This window comes from Physeter macrocephalus, chromosome 20, assembly GCF_002837175.3.
Source record: "Physeter macrocephalus isolate SW-GA chromosome 20, ASM283717v5, whole genome shotgun sequence".
Taxonomy (NCBI): Eukaryota; Metazoa; Chordata; class Mammalia; order Artiodactyla; family Physeteridae; genus Physeter; species Physeter macrocephalus.
The window spans coordinates 70653901-70676055 of NC_041233.1; the positions used below are offsets into that span (position 1 = coordinate 70653901).

General features: G+C 34.2%; 1 protein-coding gene across 1 annotated transcript in view; it reads left to right on the plus strand.

The window, feature by feature from the left end:
• CCDC172 (coiled-coil domain containing 172) overlaps positions 1 to 22155 on the plus strand; it is a 61539-nt gene that overhangs the window by 15723 nt on the left and 23661 nt on the right. The window contains exons 4-5 of the mRNA XM_007126147.1: positions 9241 to 9357; positions 10778 to 10943. Of these exons, the coding sequence (XP_007126209.1) occupies positions 9241 to 9357; positions 10778 to 10943 (283 nt within the window). The remainder of the gene's footprint in view (positions 1 to 9240; positions 9358 to 10777; positions 10944 to 22155) is intronic.

Consider the following 22155-nt stretch of genomic DNA (forward strand, 5'->3'; position numbering starts at 1 on the left):
GCACAGGCTCCGGACGTGCAGGCTCAGCGGCCATGGCTCACGGGCCCAGCCGCTCCGCGGCATGTGGGATCTTCCCGGACCGGGGCACGAACCCGTATCCCCTGCATGAGCAGGAGGACTCTCAACCACTGCGCCACCAGGGAAGCACTAAATTAGTTATGTTTTATCCAGCATTTCTCTGTCTTTGAATAGAAAGTTGGTCTTTCCCATATTTGTTTGGATTGTCATATTAACCAGAATTCTTCACTGTAAAATACCTTAGTGCTTCAGCTTCCTAATTCTTGAATTCCTATTTTTTATTTATCTTTTGGTCAATCTGTGTAATTGTTCAAGTAATTTTTCAGGAAGAATATGTGCATGAACCTGTTTAGTTTCTTTTTTCTTCCCTGGTTGCTGTAGAAATTGTTTTTTTATCATCATGATTCTAAATGTGTGCACAGATAAACAAATTTGTATATCTGTCAATTTTGTCTAGTCCAAGGATAAGTCTCCCATTTTAACCGTAAATGTTATAATCTGGTTTATTTTTCAAGTACCCTTATTTCTTATAGCTTGGATCTTTGTTCTCTGTTCTCTGAATCTATTATCTGTTATTTGCTAGTTTCAACAGTATTGGACAATTCTTTATACTTTATATCACCGATTCCATCTTTTGCAGTGTTCTATTATTTAATATTCTCTGCAAATTTAAGTTCTGTGTTGCTGTCTTTTTTACATTTTTAAAAATTTTCTGTCTTTTTATCTCAGCTTGTATTTTTATCTTATTCTCTTATGTCCTTGCTTGCTCTTGTTTTTTACTGGACATATCTTTGTTTGCATCCTCTTGACATCAAGTACTTGATTAACAAAAAAAAAGTTTGTACTTTGTAGAAAAATTATTATAGGTGTATTATTACTCTTTCTCTATAATCTGTCAGGCACTTCTCTTTTTCTCTTCTGTGACGGCATTTTTGTAGAGTGTATGTTGTTATTTTGTGAGAACTGTTCATACTTGCGTTTTGCCAACAGTTATAATATATAAATTGTTCTTTGTCCCGTTCTTGTTTTCTTGAGTTCTTGAAGAATGAACTGTCTTCTTAAAACTAAAACTGCTGTTTGACAGGTTGATGTGAATATCCCCAACCCAGTTTCTAGTGTTATTATAGAATACTTGACTGAGGTGTGATCTTTTCTTGCTCGTGTGCCAAGTTTTATTATTATGAGGAGGAAAATGTATGTTTTAAAGAATCTGTGATGTTTTATAGATCTTCCAATAAAAGCAGTACATGAAAAATCACTACCCTCAGCATTCCATTGTTTTATATCCTGACAGAACAGGAAGATGTAGTAATAGGTAAGGTGAGGTCCTGCCTCCTAAGTCGCCAAATTGCACGGAAGTCACCTTATTTCAAAGTAGCTCCCCAGCGAGAGTCTTTCAGATTAAGAAGTATCATTACAGAATGTTCTTGGCCTATCAGTATTTGTACTTTACTCTTCTTTCCCTAATCAGATTAATATCTAGCTGAATCAGCAGTTCTCTACAAATGGGAGGTTTTTTTGAGGAAAAGGGGAAGAAAAATTTTGGAGATGGAGGGTTACTTTGAGAAGGGTAGATGTAGGTTATCTGTAGACTTTGGAACACCAGATAGGTTCAGCAAAGGTGTATGGAAACAGTCAAAGGCAAACTGGCTATTCATAGCTGTGCCTGTGATCTTGATGTTGCAGGAAAAATTTCTCATATAGCCTTTGGTGCTTGTGTGGTCTTATGAATTGTTATTGCCTGAATTAATACTTCAAGATAAGTTGAAAGGTTGCCTACCTCAGCTTCTTTGATTAAAACTAGTTCCATGGCTTTAAATATAGTCCAGTTTCCCTTGGTTAAAATTCTAATCAGTTTCTCTCAAGAGAAGACAGAAAAGCAGAAGAAATGGGAGATATGTGACCATCACAGTAGGAATGTAGATCAGGCTGTTACTCTAAAATGTTCTTTTCCTCTTTATTCTGAGCTTCTGCCCCTCTCAGTTTTTATTAAGAGTACTTGCTTATGTCCCTGCTGGAAGAGAGGATTATATTCCTGGGAAATTCTGAGGATCTTATGCCATTATATTTGGTGAACATGCAGTTTTTTGTTTGTTTTTTGCTGAATTGAACTAGCTCTATTATTTTAACTCTTCATAAAAGTAATGCCTGTTTATTGCAATATTCAAAAGATAGAGATAGGCAAAAAGCAGAGTGAAAACCACCTATATATAGTTCTGCCATATAGTTAATATTTTCATAGGTTTTCTTTCAGAATTGTTTAAATGCATGTATTTTTTTTTCTTAAATGATTTGCTTTTTTCCATTCATTATACCCTGGTTATATCAGTAAATATATATCTAAATAAGCAGTTTTTAATGGTAGCATAGTAAATGGCTATACCATATTTTAGTTAACTAGTTTTCTATTGATAAATATTTACTATTACTATTAATAGTTACTATTATTAATATCACTGTGATGATACTTTTATACATACATCTGTGTGCACTTATGTTTTTAGGGTAAAGTCCTAGAAATCAAATTGCAATGTCAATGGGTAGATACAGTTGACCCTTGAACAGCATAGGTTTGAACTGCATGGGGCCACTTATGTGAGGATTTTTTAAAATAAATACAATGATACTACATGATCCGATTGATTGAATGTGTGGATTAGAACTGTGGACATGGAGAGCCACCTGTAAAGTTATATGCAGTTTTTTAAAAAATAAATTTATTTATTTATTTATTGGCTGCATTGGGTCTTTGTTGCTGCGTGCGAGCTTTCTCTAGTTGTGGCAAGTGGGGGCTGCCCTTCGTTGAGATGCGCAGGCTTCTCCTTGCGGTGGTTTCTCTTGCTGTGGAGCACGGGCTCTAGGTGCGCAGGCTCAGAAGTTATGGCTGTCTGGATCTAGAGCACAGGCTCAGTAGTTGTGGCACACAGGGTTAGTTGCTCCGTGGCATGTGGGATCTTCCAGGACCAGGGCTCAAACCCATGTCCCCTGCATTGGAAGGCGGATTCTTAACCACTGCACCACCAGGGAAGTCCCTATATGCAGATTTTTGACTGCATCAAGGGTCAGCGCCCCTAACCTCCGTGTTGTTCAAGGGTCAACTGTACTTTTAAAGCTCTTGATAATTTCCAAATTGTCCTCCAGAAAAGTTCCAGTTTATATTCCCACAATATCACTATTTGTACAATAGAAATTATTGATTTTTTTTACAAATACAAGAAAAATGTCATCTTTTATGGTTTTAATTTGAACTTTTTAGTTTACTTATATTTTTTTCATTTGTTCAGATTGTTCATCTTTACTTTGTGCTTTGCCTATTCATATCCTTTCCTTGTCTTTTTCTCACTGAATTCTAGCTTTTTATGTGCTATAGATATTACCCTTTCTTTGTCATTTGTTGCAAATTTTATTATTTGTAGCTTGGTTTTTTATGATTTTTTAATCAAAATTTAGAATGTTTATGTTGCTATTTTTAATCCTTTTGTTTGTTTCTGAAATTCATTGTTTAAATAATGTCTTTTTCCAGTACTTTTACAGGTTTTTTTCTTCAATATTTTAAATAAAAATGATTCTCCATTTTTGCCTGGGTAAATGTCACATGTTTCTCATTGACTGTGATACAGATATGTGTGTGTGTGTGTGTGTGTGTGTGTGTGTGTGTGTTATATATATATGTGAAACTGTATATTTGTGTTTGTTTTTAGATATTCTATATTATTCTGTTAATCTATTTGTTTTGGCACCAGTATCATATTCACTTAATTACATTAGCTTTAAAATATCTTTGACCCTGTGGAATGACAATTTGTTTTGTTTTCCTAGATAAATTTGAGATCGTTTTTTCAAGTTCCAGCAAAATAAAAGTATTGGGGTTTTAATTAAGATTATACTAAGTTCATTTGGGGAGAACTGATATATTTACAACTCTGAATCTTCACATTCAAGAATATAGCATAGGGGCTTCCCTGGTGACAACAGTGGTTGAGAATCTGCCTGCCAATGCAGGGGACACAGGTTCGATCCCTGGTCTGGGAAGATCCCACATGCTGCGGAGCAACTAAGCCCGTGTGCCACAACTACTGAGCCTGTGTGCTAGAGCCCGTGAGCCACAACTGCTGAGCCCGCGTGCCACAACTACTGAAGCCTGCACACCTAGAGCCCGTGCTCCACAACGAGAGAGGCCACTGCAATGAGAAGCCCGTGCACTGCAACAAGGAGTAGCCTCCGCTCGCCACAACTTAGGGAAAGCCCACGTGTAGCCATGAAGACCCAACGCAGCCAATAAATAAATAAATAAATTTATTTTTTAAAAAAAGAATATAGCATATCTTTCTATTTATTTATACCTTCTTTTATGTTCCTCAGTGCAGGCTTTTTCATATAGGTCCCACATACTTCATGTTAAGTTTATTTGTGTTTTGTTTAGTTTTTGGTGTTGTAAATGGGATCTTTTCCATGCTTTTTTCTATTTATTGTTGGTAAATAGAAAAAATACTAGTTTTTGGTATTTATTTTGTTACTAGCCTTTTTACTGAACTCTTCTCTATTTCTAAGTTTCTCAGTAGATTTTCTTGGATTTATTAGGTACACAGTAATCACATTTGCCCAAACAAACAAAAGAGAGAGAGAGAATTGTGTGCCAGCTTTTTAAATAATTGTTATCTCTTGTTCCTTTTCTTGACATATTGCATTAACAAGAACTTCCAGAACAGACGTAAATAGCAGTGGTCTTATCAGGCATCCTGATAATCCTTAATGAAAAGATGAGAGATGAGCCAAGACTTGACTGAGATGAAGGAATGAACCATAAGGAATCTGGGGAAAGAGATTACCAGGCATAGAATATCCAGCGCAAAGGCCTTGAGGAGAGAGTGTGGCTGGATGTTCGGGGAATAACAAGGAGGCCAGTGTGGCTAGAGAGGAGTGATTGAGGAGGAAACTGGTAGAAGATTAGATTAGAGAGGGAATAAGAGTGCAATCATGTAAAGCCTTATAAGCCATTATAAGGACTAATATTTACTAATATTGAAACTTCCTTGCTTTCTATATTAGGATTACTGTGTCATAGTGAGTTATTCTTTAAGCATTGCATCTGTGGTTAAGAAATGTATTTATAAAAAATAGAGCTATTTTTAAAAAAAGTTAGTATCTGCAATTGATACAGTATTCATTGATGTACTCTAATGTTGAAACGTCTTTTATCATAGTCCTAACAAACGCATTCTTTCCCCAGTTGCTGTGATTACGAATGTGAAATCTTCTACCTAACTTTCATGATGTTTTCTTATGTAGTGTTGCCTATTTTACTCTTGGGCAGAGCATTTAGTCAGCAAAATACCAGTTCCTAAAGCCTGAAATTATTTTAAGCAACAGCAACCACAACAAAGTGTAGATTGTACTTTGTACTTTGCTTACTTGGACCCAAACATTAATTTCAAATTCTCAGTCATTCTCAACTTTCAAGTTATTCTGATAGAAAAATACCTAAGGGTGCCCAAGCAGCAAGAGTGGTGAAGAGTCACAAATCATGGCTATGCTGAAAACTGACCTAGTTGACCAGATAAGTCAGCTAACTGGGGAAACTACAAGCTCTTTTGAAAAATCAAATATCCCAGGAAAAATAAGACAAGGAAAGGGGAAAAAAAGTGTTTATTTCTGAGAGAAGTAGAATTAACCAGAGTATTGGCACTGTTATAATTAAAATTTTCCAAAACAGCAATATTTTCTGACAAAGTTTGGCTATTTGATTCTAGCATATAACTTTAAGGCTGCGTGCAAATATTTTCATTTCATCTGCCGTCAGAGGAAGGAAAGAGAGTAGAAAGAGAAATTTGAACCTTCCACCCTTTTCGTTTGTAGCCCCTTGAGATCCCTGGGTAATTTAGCAGATACAGCCAGTAGTTCCTTAAGTTTTTATTTATCATGGATGTCCAGGCTACCCTGGATATAAGATAGTGCCTCAATTCAAACCTGACCCAGATAAGTTCAAAAATATCTTTTTAAATCACAATTTTACATCTCTTCTAGTATCTTCCCAATTCTGATTCCTACCCATCACTTTTGCGACAAAAGAAAGGAGAGAGAGATTTCTGATGATAATTTATTCTGTGAAATGACCTCATCTTGTGATCCTATCAGCATCTTCAGGGTTATATTTAGAATATTTATACATCAGTAGGTCTGGTTTTCAAAAGTAAGAATGTGAAAAATAATTTAAGAAATGAGTTGTGATAACAGGAAGAACAAAAGGAACAATGAGAAACACATTCTGCAAATAGGTGGTCTTGAAAAGCTTTTTTTAGTAGTGAGAGTTAATAACTTATACTTGGTAGAGTGGAACTGGATAAATCCGAAGGCATTTGTCCCATTAGTTCCATTAAAATAGAAGGTCTAATAATATTAGACCCCATGTAGTTTCTGCAACTATAACTTAACTGCCTTCCTCAACTTGTGAGTCAGCGTAGGCAATCTATTCTTTCTTGACCTTCCTAACTTGAGCTTTTCCAAAGTCCTGCTTCTTTCTCTATTACTCTCTTTTCCCTACTTGCCAATTCCATTATTCATTAAATGTTTTCATCACAGATCCTAAGTAAATTTAAAAATTAATGTTACTGTAATCTTTCTGTAGTTACTGATTCTCTGGGGCTTATTGGGTCTTGATTAAAAGAGGAAAATGTGTGAGTAAAAGATGAAGACAGAGTGTAAAACAGAAAGTAAGAATGAAGAGTACACCAATAATAAGAATGAAAACAAAAAAGTAGAAAAGACCTCAAAATGGATAATTTACATAGAATTTTAGGGAAGAGGAAAATTATAACTCTACCCTTCTTATAGATCTTTTGAACAGCAGTCTGATTTTCATTTGGGGTATATAGGTTTCATCTTTTCAGGTTATGGTAAAACATTCCAATTAAATGCCAATATGTCTAATATCTCTCCTTAATAATTGTTATTTTCCCTTTTAAGAAGAAGACGTGGCTCAGTGATAATTTTAGGTCTTAGTGATAGCTGGAAACAGAGCACCTTAATTTCTGAGTCCTTAACATAAGGCTTCTGTGAATTCGAGTGATAAATTTGCTTGTCTTATTTTAAAATTCCTTAGTTTGATACATAATATTTTCTCCATTTTTGGTTTTCAGTGCAGATTTGACTACAGATCAGTGGTAGATACAGAATCAGAATTTGGGAATTTTGATTCTGAAAGGCATATTACATGAAATACCTAACTGGATTAAACCAAAATATATCCAGCCTGATATTTGGTCTCAAAGCATTTTTGTAAACATTCATGGTTATTGTTCATAATTGCAACTCTGAGAGTTAGGAATATACTGCAAGCAACCTTTTCTCAATAAATTCTGATGGACCTAGTATTTTGTAATTTTTCTGTCTCTTAAACGTATATACTTTCAATTTATGCTGTTATCAGAGACTGAAGTCCCTTTTTAGTACCAAAAGTATCTTTTTACTACTTTGAAATAGTTCTGATATTTACATATTAGTATCATGATTTAGAGGCAATAAAGTCAGAAGACCTGAATTTTAGTCCTGGGTTTGCCCCTAATTAATTATATAACCTTTGTTAGGGTATTACTTCTCTGGAACTCATTTTATTCTCATTTATATAATATATACTAAATAGCACAGAAGTATTTTCTTATTCAAAATAAATGTGATAAAATTCATGATCATACTCTTGTTCACCATTGTTACCAGTTTCTGTATAATTTTATAGATCAGACCATATGTTTTCTAATTTCTGTCTTCTCAGACAGTAAAATACTAACTGCCCATTCTCCCTTCCCCCAATTTTGAAAGTATTTTCTGAATTCCTTTGGTCATGTAAATTGCACCTTTCTAATCTTTCTCTGTTGATGTCTTTCTTAAGATAAAATTGATGAAATCAGCACCAAGTGCTGAAGGTATGGGCAGATGGGCTATGATATTATATAAATTTAAGGTCATATTTTCTGTTTTATTTCAGCTGCTTTTTTTTTTAATGCCAGTATTTCTAGGGCTTTTTAGCCATATCATTTCAAAATGTCTTTTAGGCCAACCCTTTGCCTCTGGACTAAACTATTCCTAAACTCTTTATTATTCAATATCTTCTGGGACAGAGATTTCACAACCTGTCTCTCACCTTGAGGAAGTTCTTAACAGCTAACATAAATCTTGCTTTCTGCAATTTAAGTTGAATTTATTTCCTTTTCCTTTTCTTTGTGGAGATGGGAACAGCCCCAGATTTGAAGTGATGCTTTCTTATGAGGGCCAGTACTGAATGTAGTGGAAAGATTATTTCCAGTCTGGCATCATTTTTAGCTTTTATATATTAAAGCTTCCTGACTTTCATTTCAATGTTCATGGTCTCAAGAGATGCTATTCTTTACAGCCCAAATGAAATAACAGTTACATATCTAATATTAATGTTTATTTTATCTTTTGCTAGTTAGAACCAAATGAGGTACTAAAATAAAAAATGAGTTCTCAAAACCCATTTGAAGACTTTAGCAGATTTGTGTTTTATTTGGTATAACTATAGTCATGGGACTAGGTTTTTGCCTGTGGTTTTTAGATTTTATCTCATAATTTGATTAGTCATTTATTCATCCATATCTTTCATGTAAGTGATGAGAATAGAAATTTGTTCTTTAAAACAAGCTGTCTTAAAGCAGATTTCAATGTGTGTCATCAAAAAGCTTTAGTACCGGGCTTCCCTGGTGGCGCAGTTGTTGCGCGTCCGCCTGCCGATGCAGGGGAATCGGGTTCGCGCCCCGGTCTGGGAGGATCCCACATGCCGCGGAGCGGCTGGGCCCGTGGGCCATGGCCGCTGAGCCTGCGCGTCCGGAGCCTGTGCTCCGCAACGGGAGAGGCCGCAGCAGAGGGAGGCCCGCATACCACAAAAAAAAAAAAAAAAAAAAAAAAAAAAAAAAAGCTTTAGTACCTAAGGTACAAAATGGTGCTAGGTATTAGAAAGGAAAAAGTAAACACCTTCTCTGCCCTTGAGGCGCCTATAGTCTTATTAGGGGAAGAGATTATAAAAATTATAATTATAAAGCATTTATAAAATAATTTAAGATAGAGCATATAAAGTAAGATGTTTAATGTGAATTTTATTTTGCATTTTAAAGATTAATATAAAAATTTTATACTATACATATCTGTTCTATTAACTACCCTAAAATGTCTAATTGTTTCATTCTGATTTCTGTTTTTTTTACTTTAAAGATTCAGCAGTTTTCTGAAAAAGCCTTCCTCTTACAGCTTTTGAAAACTCATGAAAATGCCTTAGAAAGACAATGCAGTGAAATTACAAGCCAAAGGAATATGCTTCTCCAAACGTTTGTAAGTCTCCAGCCACTTAGAAAAATTTATTTCACTAACTGTATCAAAAAGTATTAAAATATACTTAAGTGTACTTTTAGAAAAAATTATCCGTATGCATATTGGCAGATAGTCCTGTTCAGATATGGAAAATTATTAAGTGCTATTTTAAACCAGTTGGTAGAGTAATATAGTTTGAAAGAATTTTATTGGCAGCATGCAGTATAGAAATTATTTGTAATTGTAATAAGCATAAAAGAAATAGTGAAATTGATTTGAATTGCTCAGGCTTCAAGACCTTGGTTTTAATGCTTTTCAAAGGCAGAGAGGTTCACACTTTAGGCATATTAATGGATGTGGGTGAAAAGATAGATTTTGTGTATCTTTTTATCGTAAGTCAGAGCCAACAGACTCAGTAGTTTTTTTTTTGTTTTTTATTTTTTGCGGTACGAGGGCCTCTCACTGTTGTGGCCTCTCCCATTGTGGCGCACAGGCTCCGGACGCGCAGGCTCAGTGACCATGGCTCACGGGCCTAGCTGCTCCGCGGCATGTGGGATCCTCCCAGACCAGGGCACGAACCCGTGTCCCCTGTATCGGCAGGCGGACTCTCAACCACTGCGCCACCAGGGAAGCCCAACTCAGTAGTTTTAAATGATAAGGACAGTTTAGGAATATGATTTGTAACTAACTGACATTTTGAAAAAAATGCATTTTAAAATATTAAAAATATATATCTAAAGTCAGAGTCAACCACCAAATGGTTATGAATGACATGGCCAGTTTCCAAATGTAGCTCATAATTAGTTACATTTCTTAGAAAAAAAAATAGGAAAATGCAGTAATGTTTAGGTTCTACCATTGTCAAAAAGTTTAGGTACTAGCATTGTTTAAAGTTTTTGTAAATTCATATTTTTACTCCATGTTGACATTTCATGAAATGTAGCTATTATTTAGAACTGAATTTGAAATGAATATATAATTTTACCTTCGTTGTCTAAATTTTAAAAGGTTTTCTTGGATTTCCTTTTTTGTTTTTCTTTTTTATCCTGTAAGACAGCAATTCCTTTGCGTGTAGACTTTCATTTTCAACTTTGGTCATTTAATTATTTTACCACCCATTTTGCAATGAAACAATGGCATATATGGCTGTAAGTTTAATACACAAACAAATGCATACATAATGATGGGTGGTAGAATTTCTACCTAAATAATTGTCCTAAAACATTAAGAGTAAATCTTTCACATGAATATACTTAGTTGTTAATATGTAATAACTTCAGTTTTTTAATTAATATTGCTGGAGGAGTACAGTATTTTAATCCCAGGAAGTATAGTTTTCTATTTTGTTGTTAATATTTCCAAATGATTGCATTTTAAATCACTAAGGGAAAATATTGTTGCAATTAACACCTATATTTGTTCCTTTGTTTCCATTTTTCAGGAGGCTACAAAGAGAAAAGTGACAGAGGAGGAAGAAAAATTTATTAAGGAAATTACAGACTTCAATAATGAGTATGAAATAACAAAGAAACGAGAGCTTTTGATGAAAGAAAATGTCAAGATTCAAATATCTGACTTAGAAAACGAGGCAAACATTCTGAAAATGGGTATGAATACACAGTACCACCTCATTTATCTGGTAGTATTGAAAGTAACATATTTTGAATTAATGTTTTTTCCAGAAATTTAACTTTTTCATAAGTAAATTGGGTTATTGCATAGCTGTTCTTTTACTTTTATCTTAATGGTATGTATCTTTTATTGTGAACAGTCTCAAATTCTTTAGAAGTAGATGTGACATGAGCATTGGTCATTTATTTAGTAATCACATCTGTTTACTATCTGTTGTGTGTTAGATACTCTTTTCGGTCCTGGAGAAGTAAAACTAAAAAGTGAAGGGATCAAATCCATAAGCAAATGTTTATAGTAAAATGTGATAGAAGCTATAATAAGGGTAATACTGTTGCTGTGATCCTCATTTTAAGATCAATCCAGTTTAAACTAGGAAACACAGTTACACAGTGAGGTGGGGAGAATTTCATTTCAGAAACAGTACTATGCAGGTTATTGCAGTTTGTGATAAGATCCTGAACTAAAGAAGTTACCGAAGAGAGGAGACGATGAATTAAAGAGATGTTTAGGAAGAATGACAGGACTGTATCACTCATTAATGTAAACAGATATATAGAAAGTCAAGCATGAATCACAGTTTTCAAACTTAAGAGATTGGGTAGAATATGGTACCAGGAGTAAGAGCAGAGGTGGAGGTGAACTATAGCCTTTTCTGGACAGAAAGATTAAATTTTATTTCAGGTAGTTTTAGTTGGAGATGTCTATGGGATAAACAGGTGGAAATGCCCAGGTAGTAGGTGGAAATTTGGTCGTGAAGCTGATAAGAGAGATCAGAGCTAGAGTATTGGGTTTGGGAATACAGAGGAGTTGGTGACATAATTCAAAGGGAACATGTAGAGGGAACATAGAGGAGGAACGAAGACCAAAGACAGAAACTGGGAAAGCATAGCATTTAAGGAAAGGAAGAGAAGAAGAATGAGATAGAGATGTCAAAGAGGGCAAGGGGAGAACCAGCAGAGAGTAATATGTGATTTGGGGCAAGATGCTTAAGTTTTCTTTGCCTCAGTTTCCTCATCTGTAAAGATGGAGGATAATAATAATGACCTTAACAAGGTTGTTGTGAGGATTCAATGAAATAATATTTAAGTACATAGAATGCTACCGGGAACATAATTAAATGCTTAAAAATATAGGGATTATACTTTTTAATTAGTTTAATTTTATAGATGAAGGAAATGAGGTTCTCAGTGATAAATTGCTTTGGGTAGAGAGTGTAGGACAGAAGTTCTTAACCATAGGCACACATCTGGGAAGTTTTAAAAAAATATATTAAATTCTTGAGTCTCATCTCAGATTTATTGAATCAGGATATGGAACATAATTTTTTAAGTCCCTTAGATAATATTCATGTTTACTGCTATTTCATGATCACAGGTGTAGAACACAAGTTTAAATAGGTGTTAACCTTAGGAGATACTCTAAAACTACCTTTCTTTAAAAAGTCATGGATATGACCACTTCTATTCGCAATAGTATTGGAAATTCTGACCAGATCAGTTAGGCAGGAAAAAGAAACAAAAGACATGCAAATTGGAAAGGAAGAAGTAAAATTATCTCTCTTCCCAGATGGCATAATCTTATAGGTAGAACACCTAACAATTCCACACAAAAAAACAAAACAAACAAACTGGCAAAACAAACAGCTTAAGCTAATAAATACAGCAAAGTTGCAAGTTAGTTGCATTTCTGTATACTAGCAAAGAGCAATCTTTCAAGATTCTACTTATAATAGCATCAAAAGGAATAAAGTACTTAAGAAAAAATATAACCAAGGAGATTAAAGACTTGTACACTGAGAACTATAAAACATTACTCAAAGAAATTAGAGAAAACCTAAATAAATGGAAAGATATCCCATGTTCATGGATTGGAAAACTGAATATTGCTACTATGGTATTATTATCCAAAATAATCTATAGATTCAATGCAATCTCTATCAAAATCCCAACAGCATTTTTTTCATGAATAGAAAAACCCATCCTAAAATTTATATGGAATCCCAAAGGATCCCAAATGGCCAAAACAAGAACAAAGTTGGAGGACTCAAAATTCCTGATTTCAAAATTTAGTAAAATGCTATGGTAATCAAAACAGTGTGATACTGGAATAAAGACAGACATATAGAACAATGGAATAGAATAGAGAGCTCAAATATAAACCCTTGTGTCAAATGATTTTTGATAAGGGTGCCAAGACCATTCAATGGGAAAGGACCGTCTTTTCAACAAATGCTGCTGGGAAAACTGGATACCACATGCAAAAGAATGAAGTTGGGCCCTTACCTTACACTGTGTATGAAAATTAACTAAAAATGGATCAAAGTCATAAACTTAAAAAATAAAATAATGAAGCTCTTAGAAGAAAACATATGGGAAACACCTCATGACATTGCATTTGGTGATGATTTCTTGGATACTGAAAACACAGACAATAAAAGAAAAAATAGATAAACTGTACTTGGTCAAAATTAAAATCTTTTGTACATCAAAGGACACTGTCAAGAGAGTAAAAACACAACCCACAGAATGGGAGAAAATATTTTCAAATCATATCTTTGATAAGGGATTAATACCCAGAATATTAAAAAAAACTGGGGCTTCCCTGGTGGCGCAGTGGTTGCGCGTCCGCCTGCCGATGCAGGGGAACCGGGTTCGCGCCCCGGCCTGGGAGGATCCCACATGCCGCGGAGCGGCTGGGCCCGTGAGCCATGGCCGCTGGGCCTGCGCGTCCGGAGCCTGTGCTCCGCGACGGGAGAGGCCACAACAGAGGGAGGCCCGCATACCACAAAAAAAAAAAACAAAAAACCCATAACTCAACACCAAAAAAACCAAACCAAAAAAAACCCAATTAAAAAATGGGCAAAGGATTTGAATAGACCATTTTTCCAAAGAAATGGCCAGTAAGCTCATGAAAAAATGTTCAACCTAAATAGTCATTAGGGAAATGGAAATCAAAACCACAATGAGATATTGCTTAACACCCATTTAGGATGGCTGTTATTTAAAAAAAAGTCAAAATCTCCACAACATGATATTCACACTGTTCAGGATGCAATCCAAAATTCCTTGACCTGTGACGAATCAGTGAAACATGACCTAATGTCAAAAGAAAATAATGAGATGCCAAAACCACAGTGATCTAGATATTAGAGTTGTAAACTTTATAGCAGCTTTATTAACTATGCTCAGTGAGTTGAGAAAAATGCACTTGTAATAGATGAAAAGATAGGTAATCTCAGCAGAAAAATATGAAATGTAAAAAAGAATCAAATGAACATTTTAGAACTGAAAAATACAGTATCTGAAATAAAAATGTCACTTAATAGCAGAATGGAGCTGACAGAGGAGCCAATGAACATGAAGCTGGATTAATAGAAGTTACCCAATCTGAAGAAGAGAGAAAAAATTGAAACAAAACAAAACGAAACAAAAAAATAGAAACTCAGGGACCTGTGGGACAATTTCAAAAGGTCTAACATGCAGATAATTAGAGTTTCTGAAGGAGAGAGGAGAGAGAATGGGGCAGAAAATATATTTGAAGAAATCATGGCAGAAAGTGTCGTAAATTTGCTGCAAAATATTAATTCATAGATTCAAGAAGCTCAGCAAATCCAAACAAGATAAATTCAAAGAAATTCATGCCTAGGGACATAATAACAGTGAAATTGTTGAAAAGCCAAAGATAAAAAAATCTTGAAAACAGGGAGCAATTAATCAAATGACCATGCACTTGTCACTAGAAACCATGAAGTCAAGAAGATAGTGGAATAATGAAAGTGTTGAAAGAAAAGTAAATCTCTATATCCAGTGAAAAATCCTTCAAAAGGTAAAATAAAGACATTTTCAAGTAAAGGAAAATTAAGAGAATTCTTTGCCACCATGACTGAACAACCATGACTGAACAACAAGAAATGCTAAAGGAAGCTCTCCAAGTAGAAGTAAAAATGACACCAGAGACAAACTCATATCTTAATTAAAATAATCAGAAATGGCAAATAAAATGTAAGTACCTATGTTTTCTCTTAATTTTTAAAAAAACATATGATTTCTTAAAGCAAAAAATATATTGTCTTGTGGAGTTTATAATGAATGTAGAGGCAATTTGTATACATGTATGTCATATGCATACATGACAACTATAACATAAAGAAATGGAAAGGGGGCCTGGTAAGTGGATCTGTACAGTTCTGTATAACATTCAGAAAACCGGGAATAGAAGGGAACTTTCTCGATCTGATAAGTATCCTGTATGAAAAGCCTACAGCTAACATTATACTTAATGGTGAAATATTGAATACTAACATCATACATAATGGTGACATATTAAATACTTTCCCACAAAGACTAAGGTAAGGGTGCCCATTAATACCACTTTTATTCAATATGGCTCTGGATGTCCTAGCCGTTTTAGCTATTGCAATAAGACAAGGGAAAAAAAGGCATACAGATCAGAAAGGATAAAAATAAAATTGCCTCTATTAGTAGATTGCATGATTGTTTATGTAGAAAATAGTAAGGAATTTACAAAACAATTACTAAAATTAATAAGTCAATAAAGTAATGCAAGAATGATGTATAAAAATCAGTTGAATTTTTATGTGCTAACAACAAATAATTGGAAAATGGAATAAAAATGCCATTTAAACAGGATCAAAAAATAACATAGGAACAAATTTAACAGAATACATGCAGGACTTCTACACTGTAAACTGAGCATTACTGAGAGACATTAAGGAAGAACTAAATAAATAGATATACCATGTTCAGGGATTGGAAAATTCAATTTTTTTAATATGTCTGTTCTCTTCAAATGGATCTTAGGTTCAACAGAATCTCAGTAAAAGTCCCTTTAAGTTTTATTAAATCTCGACAAGCAGATTCTAATATTTATATGGAAATACAAATGACTTAAAATAGCCACAATTTTTAAAAAATAGAACAAAATTTAGAGATTTATACTCCCTGGTTTCAAAATTGCTAAAAAGCTACAATAATCAAGATAATGTGTCATTGGCTTAAGAATAGGCACATAGATCACTGGAATGGAAAAGAGTCCAGAAATAGACTTATGCATATATGGTCAACTGATTTCCACTGATGGTAGCAAGGCAATTCAGTGGGTAAAGGAAATTCATTCATCTATTATAAAACAATGATTCTTAACTTTTACTTCACACCATATTAAGAATCAACTCAGAATGGACATACACCTAAACATAAAAGCTAAATTTATGAAACTCCTAAGAGAAAACATAGTAGGAAATCTTCACCATTTTGGAATAGGCAATGATGCCTAAAATAGGACCCAGAAACATAAACCGTAAAAGAAAAAAATACATTGGACTTAAAATAAATATAAAAATACTACTTAAAAATGAAAAATCAAAGTACAGACTTGGAGAAAATATTTGCAGTATACATATCTGGCAATGTACTATTATCCAGAATATAATGAACTCTAACAACTTAATAAGAAGGCAACAAAACTGATTGTGAAAGGGGAAAAAGATTTGAACTTTGCAAAAGAGTATATACTAGTGACCAATGAACATGTGAAAAGACACTCAATATCTTCAGTCATAAGGAAAATGCAAATTAAAACCATGATGAGATATCACTGTATATTCACTTAATTAAAATTAAAAAGCTTTATCATAGCAAATGTTGACAAGAATGTGGAGAACTTGAAATACATATGGTAGTGATGGGAATGTAAAACAAATCATACAACCACCTTGGAAAATTGTTTTACAGTTTCTTAAAAAGTTAAACATACTCCAGAGAAATGAAGCATATGTTCACACCAAGTTTTTAGCAACTTTATTCATAAAACTGAACATAACTTAAATGTTAAGAGGTTAATTAAGATTAAGAGGAGAATGGATAAACAAAAGTGGTATATCCGTGCAATGGAATACTCAACAATAAAAATAACAAATCTGCTGACGCACAGCATGGATGCATCTCAAAATGATATGGTGAGTGAAATAAGCTAGACACAGAAAAATACATACTGTATACAATGCAAACTATGTGACAGCAATCAGAAAGTGACAACAAGCAGATCAGTGGTTGCCTAGGTTGGAATGTATGAACTGCAAAGGGGCACAGGAATTTTGGGGGATTAATGGAAGTACATTATTTCTTGATTATGGTGGTGGTTTCACAGTATATATGATGGTCAAAACTCATGAAATTGTGTGCTATAAATATATGTACTTTATGTAAATTACTCCTCTATAAAAATGATAGAGAAAAAAATGTCCTTGATGCCACAAATAATGTAGGAGCCCCCTATTTTGTGTTCTTTCTTCCAGAAATATGAATTTATTTTAACAGATTTGCTTTCATGGTGCTTGATACTGTTGGTTCTTTATACTTTCAAAATGTCTCTAGGGTTTCCATATGAAATTTAATCTCCATAATGGCAGGGACTTCGTTTTGTTTAATGCTCTATCTCCAACAGTATAAATGAGATAATTATAAATTGATGACTGCTTCAAAAAGAGAAGTACAAACTGATATGAGAACATGTAAGGGAACCTAACCTGGACTAGGTAGTTAAGGAAGGACTACCTGAGCAAGTGACTTTCAGACTGAGATCTGAAGTGTCATAGGGATTAGCCAAATGAGAGGTTTGGGTCTAGATGTCAGATAGTTAGATATTTAACTTAAGAGCTCAGAGAGAGGTTTGGGCTAGAGCTATTAAATTTGGGGAATCACCCAGGGAGAATGTATTGAAAGAAAATACTAGAACCCTGAGTAACACCATGACTTTCAAGAAGAGGAAGAAAGCAGAGTGTGAGAAAGAACTTCGAGAAATTTAGGCACATTCAAGAAAGGATACATTGCTCTGTGAAGTTGGGATCACCTAGGGGAGAGAGTATTTGAGGTTGTATTTGAGAATATTTGGCAAAGCTGCCAAACTGTCAACCATAAGGACTAAGAAGCAGCAGTTGGATGTCCCTGGTGATCTTTAGGAAAAGCAACAGATTGAGGTAATTAGAGAAGAAGGGCAGAAGCCGGGTTGTAATGAGTTGAGCAGTGAGGAGAGGAAATGGTGACCATGAGCATAGATAAGTCTTCGAAGAAGTTTCTCTGCCGATAAGATAGAAAGTCCAGTAACCCAGGAGGATGTGAGGTCAAGGGAGGGTTTTTAGTGGGAAAGTAGGATTGTCCTTTTTTCATTTTTCTTTCTTGAAATGGGAGATATTTGAACATACTTAAATATTGATGGATTGGAGCCAGTAGGGAGGTAGAGTTGAAAATTACAGAAAGAAGCTAAATTCCTGGTGAAGATGGGCAATGGTACACAGGTTGTGGGACTGGTGGTGATTCAAGAAGAAAAAAAAATAAAAATTAAGAAACAACCTACATGAACAACAACAAGGGCCTCTAATAATCTGAGTTTTTTATCTGTACTTTTGTGAATGTATTTGTGTGGTAAAAATCTAATGAAATTGCTAAATCAAAGGGAAATATTAAGAGACTTAATACTAAATTACACTCCTTATAGCACTGAATTAATTTTCCTACCAACTGCATAGGAAAGTGCCTGTTTTCCTAAATCATTATCTCCTACCATTACCAATCTGGGCATTATCAATGACTAATCTTTGCCAATCTGACAAGTCAAGATGTTATTTTCATTGTTAGTTTAATTAGCATTTCTTTGATTTTGCACTATGTTGAATTTATCTGAATTTATTGACCATTTATATTTTTCTTTTTCTGTGAACAATCTGTTAATATTCTTTGTTCATCTTTGTGTATTTTTATTCTTACTGATTTATATGAGCTTTTTGTAAATTAATGAAGTTAGCCCTGTGTCATGTGTTATAAATTTGTGTCCTAGTTTATTGTTTACCTTTGACTATACTTATAGTATGTATGTATGTGTCTCCTGTGTGTGTCTGCATATGTCTGAATGCCATATAGAAATTTTAAACTTTTGCAGTCATCATCATCAATCTTTTCCATTATGGCTTCTGGATTTTGTCTCCAGCTTAGAAAGAGTTTTACTATTAATCATGACGCCAGATTGAAACTTTCTCTCTTTCTTCTCCTTCTTTCTCTTTCTTCTCCTTCTCTCTCTCTCTCCCCTCTTTTTTCTTTCCCTCCCTACCCTCCCCCTTTTGAGATGATCATATATACTTTTCCCACTTTAATCTATTAACATAGTGAACTTTGTTAATAAATATCCTATTATTAACCTTGCTTAGCTGTGGTCTCTAATGTTTTCTTTAAGATTTTTGCATCAGTATTTATAAGTGAGATTAATCTTTTTGGGTGTGTTATATTGACTTAACAGAAAGAATGTGAAAGCTTTCTTCTTTCCCCAGCTGGAAAAAATGTAAATACTAGAATTATCAACTCCTTCAAGGTTCAAAAGAATTCACCTGTAAAACTGTTTATGGTGACTGTTTCTCCCTGTTGGTGCTGGTGGAGAAAGGAGTTACTCAAATTTTAAGCACATACTAGAGCCATTTTCTTCTCAGAGCACTTTTAGTTTCCATTTGTCTTCTGTCCCGTCAGTGGTTGCTCTTCCATTCCCTTTTCTAATTTGTACCACCATATCTGTTATTTCCTGATACTTGATTTTTCTCTTCTCTCTTCCTTCTTCTGCTGGCTGTCCCCTCTGACCTTTCCCATTGAGCTTTTAGACCATAACTATGGTTAGTTAGCCAGTTACATTGGGTTTTGAATAATCTTCATCTTCATTTCTCCATAGCTATTTTATTATTTTCTGCTACTTAGAGTTTTCTTTCCACTGCCTGATATCTTCCTTGATTTATTAGTTTTTAACTTCAGATGTGGATGCTATTCTTACCCCTTGAAGTTGCCAAAATATTAACATGCATATATTTTTAGAAGGAATTACTGGTTCTGGACTATTACCATGAGCCTCTTAATTTAGTTACATTGTGTTTTAAAATATCATGATAAACATAGCAAACCAAGTTCCTCAACTTGTTTTGCCAGCCCTACACAACCTAGTGGTTCTCCACCTTCTAGGGATACCTTATGTGTATGCGTGTGTGTGTGTGCACACAGACGTGCATGTTATTTAAATTAATTTATTAATTAATTTAATTAATTTTTAAATTAATTAATTTTTAAATTAATTTAAAAATAAGAACTCAGATCATTTAAAACCTGTGGGCCATTCGAAAAACTTTGGCTTTTACTCAAGTGAGATCAGAAGTCATTGGAGAGTGAAGGGTCTCACATATGTTAATAGGATTTCTTTGGCCTCAGTTGAAAACACACTTAATGGAGGTAAAAGCAGAAACAGAAACCTAGGGAAAAGTGGCAGTAATCCAGACCAGAGATAATGATGGCTTAGTTTAAGACTGTAAGCAATTGAAATGGTGAGAGGTGTTTGGATTCTGGATAAATTTTGAAGATGGACAAGTAGGATTTCATGGTGGATTAGATGTGGAGTGTGAGAGAAAGAGAGGCATTAACAGTTGACTCCAAGTTTTTTTGGCCTGAGCAGCTAGAAGTATTGGTATTTGGTATTCAATATATATTTATGAAATTAATAAATGTTTATTTTGAACATCTGATAATGCATAGATAAAAGGGTCCATCACTTTTGGCTTCAAAATAATGACTATAATGATTGTCACAACATTTTTCTCAAAATGTCCCCCTTATTTATTTCTTCCAGTTGGTGAATCAGTTTTTCTTGGATGTTGGATAAGAGGAAGCATATTATACACCTTGCTTGCTAGTATTCTTTAAAGATAGGCAATGTATGTACAGTTATATGAGAAAGACAACTCACATGTCAAAAGATGGGAATGAATTTTCATTGTCTTAATTTGGTTTAATATTCATAGCCATAAAACCTAGCTTGATTAGAACTTCTTGGATTTTAAGCAGCGGAAGGAAGTAAAACGTTATCACCACATCAGTTATACCTCAATAAAGCTATAAAGTAAAAGTAATAACAAAATTAAAATGAGGCAGTAGAAAAGTGGGAAAAAAGTTATTACCACAAACATTGTGTTTGTTCTTTCTGTTGTGTAAGTGTCATAGGAATTGATGCACTTGTCTTATTTTTTGGGAGGGAAGAAACAGTCTTGGAACTATGCCTTTTCCATTTAGCCTAGAGAGTTAGGACTAAGAAAAATAATACATTCTCTACCTCAGGAATGTTTAAGTCCAAAATTTCTCTATCACTCTTGCCCAAGTTTTACAAAGATATTTTATCATTTTATCATAGAATGTCTGATAAATCAGTTAATAATGAATAAAATATTATTTCACTTTTTAAATCTCTTAAAGATTGTAATGGTATCCTGGAATACTTCTCTTAATTATTAGCATGTAGTTATGTTTATATTTTAAATATTCATTTATTAAAGAAGCAGAAGCATAAATGTGAGTTTATTAATTTTTTTCAAAGAACTGTTCATTTTAAATTAATTGACAAAAACATGGATAATAAAAATCTTTAACTCAATTATATGATTTATTTGATTTCAGTTCACACTCTCTTGAGCACATGCTATGTGTTCTGTATATATTATGACAAGCACTGTACAAGAATTGGAGTTTAAAGATAAATGAAAGCTCCTGTTTTTAAGGAGCTTATGGTCTACTATGGGAGGTAGACAAGTAAAAGGATAATTTAAATAGTATGTGGAGAACTTTCACTTATAATCAGGAAGGAGCGCAACACAAACAACTAGAACTGAAGAAAATAATATTAAAAACTATTTTTACATATTGAGGAAAAGAGACTGTTCAAGACTATGATTACTGAGAGAAGGGAAACACATGAGGTATGATTACCCTAGCTTTTTACCTGGATGCAATTCTTTGACAGCAGGACTGAGAGGGGGAACTTAAGCAAAGCAGAGTGGTCTGATTGAGTTGAGGATACAAAGATTGGAGTTCAGGGAGGCTGAGTTAGCTGAAATTTTCAGGACAGTGTACTTGAGAGGAAAGAACTACACAGACAAAAACCTCCAGAAATCTTCATAGAGGTTGCTTTGAGCCTTTGGCTATATATTACTCTGTGCAACCGTATGGGAAAACCACTAGGCTGAGTGAAGAAAAACTGCTGAGAAGTCATAAGGTCAACAATTCTAAGAGCTCACACCGGACTGGGAGACATTCATGTTCCATCCTGTCAGAATAGAAAGATCTCATTAAACAGAAGAGTCCTGCCTTAATA